Below are 12,612 nucleotides of genomic sequence, written 5' to 3' on the forward strand. Positions count from 1 at the left end.
AGATGAAATTCCATGATGTCATCAATTTTTACTGATACTTTTGAAAGCAATTTTCGAATTGGAAATCATGAGAATGAATAAGGAAACAAAAAGATGGTATCTTTATGTTCGAATGATTAAAATAACAATATTCTAGGCGGAAACAATGAATTCCTTCATTGATGAGCAATTCCCATCGAAATATGATAATTCGATTTTTGTTTCAACGTTTTGATTAGAGAGGACGGCCAGAAGGGAATTTATACAATGATCGATTATACCATCCTTCTAACGGAAACATCCACATGTCAACAATCTAATAAATCCATTTCCACCTTTATCTTGTCTGCCACCTCCTGTGTTGTAGTCACCTTCTCCAGCTTGTTGCGAATTGGCAGCTGTATTACCTGGTCTGCCATTGACATTCATAGGAGATATAGCTTGTAAACCAGCTTGAGACTGTATAGCAACGTTGGAGGGGTCATAAGAATCATTGTTGGTGCCGGGGTGCAGGGCATTTGCGGATGCGAATGGATGAGCGGAGCCTGAGTTAGGGTTGTTGGTTCCTTGTTGAGATTGTCTTCGGGATTGAGGTAAGGGGGAAGAAGCGGATACACCTATTATGGCTTGATTTGAAGCGTTCGGCAATGCACTGCCAGCTCCACCAGATTTTCTTTGTTTCCTTAAATATCATTAGTCGTAACACCAGATTGGATCACTCAGGTTTACTCACAAGGGCGATGGTTGTTGTCCTCCCGCTGCTGATCCATTTCGTAATTTGTCTACTCTGTCTCTGTACTCTCTATCCCGCGTTCGAGTATTATGACGTGATACTTCAGCTTGAGCTGCGCTTTGTCGCTATTTCCGTCTCAGAAATCAGTCATTTGCATATCACACATAACCAGGATTGCACTCACCCCATTCATCTCCCACCCTTTTCCGCCGTTCAGCATCATCCAATCGTACGTGCCATCATCTTGATCTCCAATGTTTTGCAATGCCAAATCAAACAAACCTCTCAAGAAATCGTAATCTGGAGTTTCGTCGAAGGTTAGTTTACGGACGTAATTGAGGTAAATTGAGAATTCGTCTAATCACAAATCGTCAGTAGGCATAGCAAAGATCGCTTGTGCAAACTGCAGTACTCACTAGGATAGCCTTCAACCAGCTCAGCGATTGGTGTAGTCTGCTTCTTCTCCCCAATCTTTTCGTATTTTTGCTTGTTTGTAGCGGCCTTAAGACCTTGCCATGGAAGACCTCCTCTCAAGAAGTAAAAGAACACATGTCCCAGCGCTTCTAGATCATCTCGACGGGATTGTTCTGCGAGGACTCGAGTGTCAGCTATGTGCTCAGAATTCGCTATCATGACTAACTCACCTCGGCCCAAATGAGTATTGATACTCATGTATCTAGCAGTTCCACTCAAGCTCTTCCTCTCTCGATAAGGGATATGTTGTTTGCTAGAATGCTGAATCAATACACAATATCGGGATCCCAAATACTTGTCACTCACGTCTTTGGGTCCCTGTATTGCTTGGCCATACCGAAATCTACTACATGTATAGTATTGGCACCTTTTGTTGCGGGGCGTCCAATGAGGAAATTATCAGGTTTGATATCCCTGTAAATCAGATTTTTCTCATGTATGGTTTGTACTCTTGATAACTATAGGATTGCGTTAAGATTAGCTTAATCAAACGCACAGGTCATTGCGGGAAGGGAAATACCATTTGCTTAGCGGTCATACAACAAGTTTTGACCGAGAACTTCCTTCCGCACATATCAAACAAATCCTCCAACGACGGACCTAATAGGTCAATTACTAAAATGTTGTGTAAACCTTCTTGTCCGAAATAGTATACTTGAGGAATACCGACTATTCCAAAACATCAGTTTTATGTAACGGTCCATGCGTATGACAAAAGAGTAAACATACGGCAACCTGATAATATTTTATAACTTCTATATTCATCTCGCAATTGAGGTGCATCAGATTTACGTGGTTCCTATAGTCCCAGCACGATATATCAGCTCGATCGCATGTATAATATAATGTAATGAAAGGAAGTACTAACGAATTTTATAGCGACAGTTTGAGAGTTTAACAAATTTGTACCTGTAGAGCCACATATGATTTAACCAAAGACTTGGACGCAGCGTCCAACGGACAATATACGACGGACATACCTTCAAAGATCACACCGAAAGAACCTTCACCAATTTTCTTACCCACCCTATAATGTACACCTACGATATTACTTGAACTTGAAGAATGACTACCTGATGAAGAAAGATGAGCACCAGGGTTTGAAGAGCCTATAACGTGAGTGGTAGCCATTTTGATGAACCGTACTGATCGATTACGAATGAGAAGGGGGTTTTGTGAGGTGTTGAGGTCGCGAACAGTGAGAGAATTAGAGGTTAAAATGTAGATTGGAGGGACTGAGAGGGGAGAGGAGAGGGAGGAGGGGGCTTGAGCTTGAATGAGTTGACCACAAGTGTTTTTGATTGTTCTGAAGAAAACGTAATCCTGTCCGGAATAAATTCTATTTCCCGTAACTGAGATGAGGAGAAGAGAGGTGATAAAGAGTGTGAATGTCAAGGTTGATTACAAACTAGAGGATGAGATTGGAAAGGATTGAAGATGTATTAACGTTAATCTTTTGGATATATATATTGAGTTGTTTTTCCTATATAAAGTGTCAGGGTGGAACAATGCGCTGTATCCGGATCCACGCCCCTGAAAAAACCAAGACACACACACAAGATAAATAATTCAAACGCCTAATCCGGCAATATACGGCAATATCACCATACAACTCATTCACGCGTCTCAATTAAACATTGTTCAACTCAACTTCTTTCATCATTTTCGAATTGCAACTCGTTCTTCATCATTGAATCTCATACCAGCCAACACAGTATACCCTAAAAGATCTTGATCGAACGACCCGCATCATCAAACTCGAAGGTTATCAGACTCTTCGTGGACCAGGAATCCTTCACACAAATAGTCACTGGTCTTATACACTGAAGCCTCCTTCTTTCCTTCATTCATCCTCAAGTTCTTACTTCTGAACAGCTAGCTACCTTGAGGTAGATACAGTATAGAAAGCCCAAAAAAATGGCTTCTATCGAAAACTATGTTGATCGTGAGTCTGCTTGCTTACGTCGTATGCACATCACGCTCATTTGAGTATCCTTCGTTAGATCTTGTTCAAGTTATCCTGTACGACGGACGTATAATAGTTGTGAGTCGAATCGGAATTCAGCATTCTATAATCATAAATTAGAATCAAGTATCACCATAGAGCATATACTAAGAGTTGTGATGTCCTTCAGGGCAAGTTGAAAGGTTACGATCCTAGATCAAATCTGATCTTAGCAGATTGCGTGGAGAGAGAATATTCAATAGATCAAGGTGTAGAGATGATTCCGTTAGGTCTATACATGATCAAGGGTGACAACGTGTAAGCTAAACAGGTACCTTACTCTGCTTACACTGCTGAGCTGACAAGTATCGCCTGATTTCGCATTCCCAGTGCATTGGTAGCTGAATTAGACGAAGAGAAGGATAGTACGATAGATTATACAGAAATTAAAGCTGAACCTTTGGGCGAAATACATCATTAGTGAATGGCGGACTTGGAAATGCGACTACTTCGAAAGCAGGGTCGGAGAAACAAACAAGTCTGGATGGGATGGGGGGTATAATAGAAAACAGTTAAGATTGGTGATTTAGCAAGCAATTCATCGACCTCGAATGACCGCTACTTGTAAAAGACGTTTCGATTTGGACAGAAGAAGTAAAAAAGGAAGCATAGACTAGAACAAACTTTAGCAGGAAGGCATCTTTCTGCACCACAAAAGGTACACACTTGGCAAGACGAAGTGCTCAATTGTCAAGTCAGACTCAGAAGAATCAAAAATACCCATTAGAAATCTGGTGAAGACCGGTATAATGATATCAAGCATTTTTTATTTCTATTTCTCTCAGTCAGGATTCATATGATTATTTGCATGTAATAAAATATATATGTCAGGTTGAGCAAGTTATCTTTCACAAAGTTGAACCCATTGATCTCTCTTCATTCGTCTCCATAATGGGAGTACAGAAGCGGTGGTCGCCGTCAATGATTTGTTATTGTTATTAATGAAAGTGGAGGGTGGCTGGATGAATTCATACCAAAGACACATGCACAAAAGAAACATTACTCGAATAGCATTCACCCTACATATCTTGACCATCCGATAGACCTTCATCCCAAACCTAATGATGGACATTGCAAACATTTCTCAAAGCAGCTAGACTCTGTCGCTCTTTGATGTTCTAGCTTCTATGTAGCTGTTCAATTATCAATTCGCGTCAATTATCTGCATAGCACTTAACTTCCTCTTCGCAATCGATTGTTGAACCTAGATACTCTTTCATAATGTCGGTATTCAGCTCACCGCTTTCCGATTACTCCTTTCTATCTTCCATGGACTCTACGTCAATTCAATCAGCTAGTGGATCTTCTCGTAGAGCTTCATCCGCTTCACAAATACCTTATCCTACTTCTAAGTCCGACTTCTCTTCTTCATATGAATTTGAACATGTATTCCTTTCTCAACCATCTGAGAGGAACCGCACTTCCTCTTCGATAGTCTGTATGGAAAATTCTTCATCAAGATCTGAATTTAGTGAATCAAATAGTCAAAATGGAAGTGGAAAATCATCTTCAGCTAAAAGGAGGGAAAGGAAGAAAAAGCTTATAGCAGGAGAAAAGGAAAGAGCAGCAATGGGTATAATAACAAATCGTACTTGGGGATCTAACTTTACAACATTATCAGTTGAGATACATACTCCCAAAGCTAAACAGCCTTACGTGTCATATGCTGTCGAAGAAACTCCAGTAGCTGGACCATCGACTCCAAGACCGTCTACAGTAATGGCTAATAATAGTACAAATGAAGCAGATATGCTTCAGGATATGGGAGGCATTAAGAGGAAAACAAGAAGAGGAGGAAAGAGAGCTAGAAGAAGAGCAGAAAATAAAGGATTAGCTATGGAAACTTCAGAAGTAGATGAAGAACTTTTTGCAGATATAGATGGACGTACAACTTCACCTACTTCTTCAGCTAGAACAAGTCGATCTGGAACTCCAATTAAAGTAATATTAGAAACGATGTCTGAATATTCAGTAGATAGAGCATCTCATTTACTTGATGATGAAGAAGATGAAGTAGATGGAGAACTTTCAGCTTTAGAAAGTGTTTTAGGTACACCACCTTCTAAACGATTTGAAGGGAATATTATGAATGCACAAGATGCTGCATCATCAATTGATAGGTGAGTTTATGATATTTCAAGTATCCCTTAATTTGGAAAACCAAAAAAAAGCTAATATAGTAAAAAATAGTTTCCTTTCTGATCCTAGAAATTTCATGACTATAAAAGCAAATAAATTAAGATTATGGCAATCATTATGTATTGAAGTATGTCCAAATTGAATTTTCACTAATTGAATTTACTAAATTTGTTTTATTGATTTTATTGTTATTATAGCTTGGTTTAGTTGTTTTAGTAGATGATGAAGAACAACCTAATTCATTAAATACAATTTATGTTCCAACTCCACCTAAATTAAGAGAAAATGAAAATTTATCGAAATCGGAATCAGAATCAGAATTTGAATTAAATAAAAAAAAACAATTTATACCTAAAAAACATAAATTACCTGAAACACTTACACAAGCAAGAAAATTATTAAAAGATTTTGCACATGTTAATTTAGTTGATTATTTACAAGCTAGAAATTTAAATCCACCAAATTATATTAAAGGTGCATATCAAGGTTTATTATATCCTACAAAAAGTTCTATGAAAAAATATACAAGAAATCAAAATAAATTTGTTGAAAAATTAATTATTAGATCAGAATGGTTAGAACCTCTTATGAAAGATTTTGGTGTTAAAAAATATAAATCAAATGAATGATTTTGGCATTTGAATTAAGTTTGAGTTTTTCTGAGAGAGAAAAACTGGAAATCGGTGTTTTTTTGTTTTTGGTTAAAGATGAAAATGGAATTTAATCTATATATAAAAGATGAACAGAGAATATATAATTGGGGTTTATCTAATTAAAAACATCTTTTTCGTATATTTTACTTTTGGATATTTATCTTGAAATTTCATTACTTCATCGTTATTTATGGAAATTATGATTCTGCTACGTCTTTGAATTCTGTATTTGTACCTATATTTATCATTAAATTTCAAATATTTATATAATTATCGCATAAATGCATATCCCTATCGATATCTTTCTATACTTTTTAAAAATTGAAAATCAATTTGAGATGCGATGTTAATTCATGCTATGCAATAAAATATTTAATGTTAAATTATTATAAATTAGATATGCAATAAAATATTTAATGTTAAATTATTATAAATATTCTACTTTTTATAATTCCCTTTGAACTTGAATTTTATTATACATAATAATTTCATCACCTTGTTTTAAATCATTAAAATCTTTTAAAGAAATTCCACATTCCATACCTTTTCTAACTTCTAAAACATCTTTTTTTAAATGTTTTAAATTTTCAATTTTACCTTTATAAATTAAATTTTCATCTTCTCTTTTATTACCTCTAAAAACTTTAATAATTAAATTTTCATTATCAGATTTATTAATTATTCCATTATTTATTCTACATCCTGCAATTGTAATAAATTCTTTTTTTTTAATATTAATTTGAAATAATTGTTGTATAATTGCTTCACCTTTTACAGAATATTCAATTTTTGGTGGTAATAAATTTATAACTTTTGTTTTAACTTTTTCTATTAATCTATAAATTACTGATTCTATTTCAATTGGAATTTGTTTTGATTTAGTTAAAGTTTGTATTGATCTTGATGCTTTAACGTTAAATCCAATTATAGTAGCTTATAAAAAACAAAAGTCAAAATCAGTAAAATTTTCTGCTTATAACTCTTCTTAAATCATTTATCCCCATCGATTAACTCACCATCAGAAGCTTCAGCCAATGTAACATCTGATTCAGAAATTTCTCCTACACCAGTATGTACAATTTTAACACCAGCTTCTTTATTACCAATATTTTCTAAAGATCCAACGACAGCTTCAACAGTACCACTAACATCAGCTTTGATAACTAGTCTAAGTATTTTCTTTTCTTCTTCCTTTTTAATTCCTTCTTCAGAATTATTGATTTTATTTCCTGATTCAATAGCTTCATTTAAAGCAGCTTCAGCTTCTAATCTTTCTCTTTCTTCTTTTCTCTTTGCATTAATTTGTTCAACATCGATCATCATCCTTTTACGTTCTTCATCTCTTTTTCTATTATTTATTGCTTTTTTAGCTTCATCTTCTCCTTTTACAGCTTCTAATAATTCATCACCTGCTAAAGGTAATTCTTTCCAACCTGTAATTGAAATTGGTTGTCCAGGTAATGCTTCTTTAATCGGTTTACCTTTATCATCTTGCATTTGTCTTACTCTACACCATGTTTGTCCAGCTACAATAGAAGATCCAGTTTTAAGCGTACCACGAGTAATCAATACTGTAGCGACGTTTCTATCACGATCTGACCATCAGCTATAATTGTAAAAAGATGTAATGTATTTAACTCACCCTCTACCTTTATCAACTCTCGATTCAAGTACATATCCTTCAGCTTTTCCTTCTTTCCTTGCTCTTAGGTCTCTGATTTCCGCTAAAGTAGATAACGTTTCTACGAGATCATCTAAGCCTAATTTGGCTAAACCACTAACTTTGACGCTGGGAATATCCCCTCCATCTTCTTCAAGATGTATACCTTCTGCACCTAAAGCAGATTTAACTTTGTTGAAATCTACTCCTGGTTTATCACATTTATTGATAGCGACAACCAATCCCACTTTATCACCTTCACTTTTTACCAACTCTAAGACTTCTTTAGTTTGAGGCATGACACCATCATCTGCGGCGACCACCAAAACTACTATATCTGTTACTGATGCTCCTCTTGCTCTCATTGCTGTGAAAGCTGCATGTCCTGGTGTGTCTAGGAAAGTGATTGTCGATGGTGAAGAAGAATTTGTAACTGATCCTGCTGGAAGAAGAGAAGAGAGCGGTACAGAGAAAGCTCCGATATGTTGAGTTATTCCTCCTGCTTCTCCTGCTGCTACAGTTGTATGACGAAGGGAATCCAGAAGTGTGGTTTTGCCATGATCTACATGACCCATTATGGTGACACTATGAATTTTCACTGGTAAGTCTGGATTATTGTCGAAGTGATGATACTAGACTTACACGGGAGGTCGAAGAGGATGTTCTTTCCCATCTGCAGTGTCCGGACTATATAATCACTAAAGTTAGCAATTCCCTTTTGGTTAACAAACGAGGAAATAGGTATTTTAGACTCACTCTGGATAAATATCGAAACTAGCTTCATCATCTACGATCGGGTCAAAACCATACTCTATTGCAATATCACAAGCTTGTTCAGCATTCAGTAGATAATCTGATCTTCTTTGATCTTCAGACATATCTAATCTTGACATTCTAGTTTGAAGATGAAAAAGTTTAACTCCGAATATTTTAGCTAAATTAGCTACACTAATTGTTCGAGGTATATATACTTGTTTTTCCTGTTGAACTACTTTTGGTTTTATAAATTTAGGTTTTCGTTGTATTTGATCTTGTGTCGATGAAGGTTGAAGAGGATGAGGATTTCGTTTATGGTTATGATGTGGTCTTGAAGGTAATGCTAATTCTTCTGCTTCACTTAATCTAGATAATAAAGATCCACCTTCTCTTCTGTTATGACTACTTCTTCTATCTCTTTGTCCATGCTGCCTTTTACCGTATTCAGAGGTATCTCCTTCTTCTACGATAGTCGATCCTCCTTCTATCGAAACTTCCCCTTTTTCTCCTATTGGTGATATATCGATTGGATTTTCCTTAAACGGTTGACCATCTGATGTACTACCTAATAAATCACCAAAAGCTGCTGAGCCTCTATTCTTTTGTTGAGGTAATCGTTGTATCCTATTCGTTTTTCTACTTTTCTCAATTAAATCTCTTAAACCACTATTGGAATCATTTTCCTCTGATCCTTCCGCTTTGACCTTTGCAGATTTTAAACCGAATCCAGAACCTAAAGTTATCCCACTATCCCTAGCCGATTCCCTAGATACTCCCCATTTGTTCGATGATTCTCCTGCTCGATCATTTCGTCCCCCAAATGGTTTTCGAAAATTACTTGGTCCTCCACCTGAATTAGAATCCCTTCCTTCATTCGGGCGATTTCCTTTCCTTTTAGGACGACCATCTTCCCTTGGACCTCTTTTGAAGGCTCCATCATTGCTTCTACTTGATGGAGAAGGTTTGACTGACCAATCTCTTGAGGGAAGCTTGAAACCTTCGTTTTTCTCCGCGAAGTTGTAAGCGGTTGAGGCGAATTGCCTTTTGCTGCTACTACTTGACGAAGGTAGGTGATATAGAATTCCTCTACAGCATCGACAATGAGTGATGGTCGTTGCCATTCTTCTTATGGATTGCGATCGTAGCCGGATACCCTCTACTGCCCAAAGAAACCTGCTAATATCTCTTTCGTAATAATTTGATATTTATAAGTATTTTATCAGATTATTTTGACTTTTTCGCGCTCGGAACGAATAACGTCAAAGATCAAAAATATATTTGTTTAAGCGGACCATATAATAGTTCCTAACTTCGGCGATCGCCACCTACGTTTGACGTCATATTAGTGAGCTTACGGTGCGGTAGTGCCACAAACCGTATTGGGTAATCCAGGGTAAAATGGTCAATTCCCCATTGCGGGGTCAATGATAATATGATAAATTACCCGGTTGAGTGATAAAAGTGATAGATATCGGATCATACTCATACAATCACTCATTCAATCTGCAACAATACCAGCCTTATTAATAGTTAGATTTACCTTTTATCAATTTCATCTTTAATTCTTTCGATATCATCTTCATTACCTCTTCTTTACCTTTATACCTTAATCATCGCTGCCATATACAATGAAGACAGCAGCTATCTTATGTGCCGCTTTAGCAGCCGCTTCATCAGTTGAAGCAGGTGTACATCGGTAAGTCTTTCCCCTTACTCTCTTCTCTCCCCCGGCCGCGTCATCGTTGCCACCCCGCATTGACAATTTACTTATGATTGATTTCAATGGTGTAGAATGAAACTTGAGAAAGTCCCTCTTACATCCACATCATTACTTCCAGATGCATCTAGCGTTCGACCGTCCCCAGAGCAAGAAGTTGAATGGCTCAGACACAAACATCTTGGTTTATCCCATGAGGAATTCTACAATGGTCAAAAACCTCTCATGGGTTTCGGTGGTTCAGGAAGAAAGACCAAAGGTGAACACCACCATCATTACAACCACCATGAGATGAGCGATGAGGACAAAGACAAGTTTTGGGCTCAGATGGTTAGACATGAAGGTAACGAGAAAAGAACTCTCAAAGGCGGCCATGGAGTTCCTTTATCCGGTAAGTCAAAACAATCCAATTCTTCGGTTTTTTCGTTGCATTAACACGATGCACCGAAGGCTAATCATCGTATATAGACTACATGAACGCTCAATACTTTGCCCCTATAACCATTGGTACTCCTCCCCAAAGTTTCAAGGTTGTCCTCGATACTGGTTCATCCAATCTTTGGGTACCTGGAGTGAGCTGTTCAAGTATCGCATGTTTCGTAAGTCTTACTTCATCTTTCCTTTGTTATCGATTTTACATCTGACTCGCCCACTTGCCCTTCTCAGCTACATGCCAAATATGACAGCTCCGCTTCTTCTACATACAAGAAGAACGGCACGGACTTTGCTATCCATTACGGATCCGGTTCTTTAGAGGGTTTCGTCTCTCAAGATACCGTCACAATCGGCGATCTCGCCATCAAGCACCAAGACTTCGCTGAAGCTACCAAAGAACCCGGACTCGCCTTTGCTTTCGGTAAATTTGATGGTATCCTCGGTCTAGGTTACGATACAATATCAGTCAACCACATTGTTCCCCCATTCTACAACATGCTCGCTCAAGGTCTCCTCGATGAACCTGTCTTCTCATTCCGATTGGGTTCGTCAGATGAAGATGGAGGTGAAGCTATTTTCGGTGGTATCGATGATTCAGCTTTCACCGGTAAACTCAACTATGTTCCCGTTAGAAGAAAGGGTTACTGGGAAACTGAACTTGAGGCTATCAAATTTGGCAAAGAACAGCTTGATTTGTCAAACACCGGTGCTGCTATCGATACTGGTACATCTTTGATTGTTATGCCTACTGATATCGCTGAATTGCTCAACAAGGAGTGAGTCTCATCCCGTATTCAATCTCTATAGTAGGGAGTGCCTGCTGATAGTCATTGCTTCTGCAGAATTGGTGCCCAAAAGTCATGGAATGGACAATATACTGTAGACTGTAACACTATCGACAAGCTTCCTCAACTCTCCCTTGTCTTTGCCGGTAAATCATATACTCTCGATGGATCCGATTACGTCCTCAATGCTGGCGGTACATGTATTTCATCATTCACTGGTATGGATATCCCCGCTCCTATAGGTCCTCTTTGGATTGTTGGTGATGTGAGTGCACGATTGTGTGTCAGGGTCTAAACCTGTGCTGATCGATTCTTTAACAGGTATTCCTTCGAAAATACTACACCGTATATGATCTTGGTCGAAACGCTGTCGGCTTTGCCCCTGCCAAATAGAGGCAATCGACCTAGGGAGAATTCAAGTCGGTGAGAACAAGTGCCAAAATGTGTCATCTCAAAATAGAAGACGTATATAACGGAAGTTGCCAATAGGGAGGGAAGAAACGCCCGCAAGAAGAAGAATTATTGCTTTTCATATCATATACCCCACATCCTGTTGGTTGTGGTTTAGCATCGTTTGAAGTTTGTTTTCAATGTGATTGCATGTATAGTCTGAATTGAGTGTCAATTGCATGTTCCGCATCGACGAGACAGGGAGGTGCGGAATAAAAAGTATTGACGGTGTTGCGGCGTGGTCTCAAGCCATCAGGGGTATTTAGGGCGATGTTTCGATCTGAGACCGATTCGCATGATCCCGCTTTCCTTTCGGTAGTTAACCGATTGCGCCTTTGCGTTGCGTGTGAGAATTCCGCGACTCCGAGAGTTATCAATTCACGAACGATGAGGGCTCATGAGATCTCTTTGATGACTCTAATATCAGATGTGGCAATAATCTATCGTAGCGGCCACCTATGAGGTTACTGAATGAAGACGATCTGAGCTAATAATCATGATCGGCTGAACGGAGTTAAAGGTTTATCTATGCTGCGCCGCTACGGCGGAGATCGTTGCGATGCACAAATGCGCAATTTGATCATGTGCTATGTTCTGTGTCCTATGCTCAACTCGGTCAGGATTATGATCAAGATTATTCCGTCGGTCAAGAATACATATGCATGTCATGCGCAGGTAAGTTAAATAATAAGGACCAAATTGACTGCGCAATCTTTGTCTAAGAGGGGGGCGTGTCAACGGCGATAAGGGGAACCGAGCAATGAAATCAGAATCAATCATAAATCATCTCTTTGTAGCTTTGATGAGATCAATCTTCCGAATCATC

At 38.1% G+C, this 12,612-nt stretch overlaps 5 protein-coding genes across 5 annotated transcripts; 3 read left to right on the forward strand and 2 right to left on the reverse strand.

Moving 5' to 3' along the window:
* Positions 1 to 267: 267 nt before the first annotated feature.
* Positions 268 to 2,317, reverse strand: I206_102746 (uncharacterized protein; the record flags this gene model as incomplete). The annotated part of the gene is made up of 10 exons (XM_019154852.1): positions 268 to 661; positions 713 to 837; positions 897 to 1,069; positions 1,129 to 1,299; positions 1,357 to 1,439; positions 1,493 to 1,644; positions 1,707 to 1,855; positions 1,916 to 1,985; positions 2,055 to 2,095; positions 2,167 to 2,317. The coding sequence occupies 10 exons, from the start codon at positions 2,315 to 2,317 to the stop codon at positions 268 to 270; spliced, it is 1,509 nt and encodes a 502-aa protein (XP_019012255.1).
* A 786-nt stretch (positions 2,318 to 3,103) lies between these two features.
* On the forward strand, positions 3,104 to 3,612 carry I206_102747 (uncharacterized protein; the record flags this gene model as incomplete). The annotated part of the gene is made up of 4 exons (XM_019154853.1): positions 3,104 to 3,131; positions 3,190 to 3,230; positions 3,322 to 3,449; positions 3,522 to 3,612. 4 exons carry the CDS (start codon positions 3,104 to 3,106, stop codon positions 3,610 to 3,612), a joined length of 288 nt encoding a protein of 95 aa, XP_019012256.1.
* An 800-nt stretch (positions 3,613 to 4,412) lies between these two features.
* On the forward strand, positions 4,413 to 5,959 carry I206_102748 (uncharacterized protein; the record flags this gene model as incomplete). The annotated part of the gene is made up of 3 exons (XM_019154854.1): positions 4,413 to 5,311; positions 5,382 to 5,457; positions 5,528 to 5,959. 3 exons carry the CDS (start codon positions 4,413 to 4,415, stop codon positions 5,957 to 5,959), a joined length of 1,407 nt encoding a protein of 468 aa, XP_019012257.1.
* A 469-nt stretch (positions 5,960 to 6,428) lies between these two features.
* I206_102749 (translation initiation factor IF-2) lies at positions 6,429 to 9,520 on the reverse strand (the record flags this gene model as incomplete). Its single annotated transcript, XM_019154855.1, has 5 exons — positions 6,429 to 6,916; positions 7,000 to 7,568; positions 7,626 to 8,228; positions 8,286 to 8,330; positions 8,400 to 9,520. The coding sequence occupies 5 exons, from the start codon at positions 9,518 to 9,520 to the stop codon at positions 6,429 to 6,431; spliced, it is 2,826 nt and encodes a 941-aa protein (XP_019012258.1).
* A 507-nt stretch (positions 9,521 to 10,027) lies between these two features.
* Positions 10,028 to 11,729, forward strand: I206_102750 (uncharacterized protein; the record flags this gene model as incomplete). Its single annotated transcript, XM_019154856.1, has 6 exons — positions 10,028 to 10,095; positions 10,191 to 10,507; positions 10,585 to 10,715; positions 10,783 to 11,327; positions 11,394 to 11,601; positions 11,658 to 11,729. The coding sequence occupies 6 exons, from the start codon at positions 10,028 to 10,030 to the stop codon at positions 11,727 to 11,729; spliced, it is 1,341 nt and encodes a 446-aa protein (XP_019012259.1).
* Between the last annotated feature and the right edge of the window lie 883 nt (positions 11,730 to 12,612).

This window comes from Kwoniella pini, chromosome 3 (genome assembly GCF_000512605.2).
Source record: "Kwoniella pini CBS 10737 chromosome 3, complete sequence".
NCBI classification, from domain to species: domain Eukaryota; kingdom Fungi; phylum Basidiomycota; class Tremellomycetes; order Tremellales; family Cryptococcaceae; genus Kwoniella; species Kwoniella pini.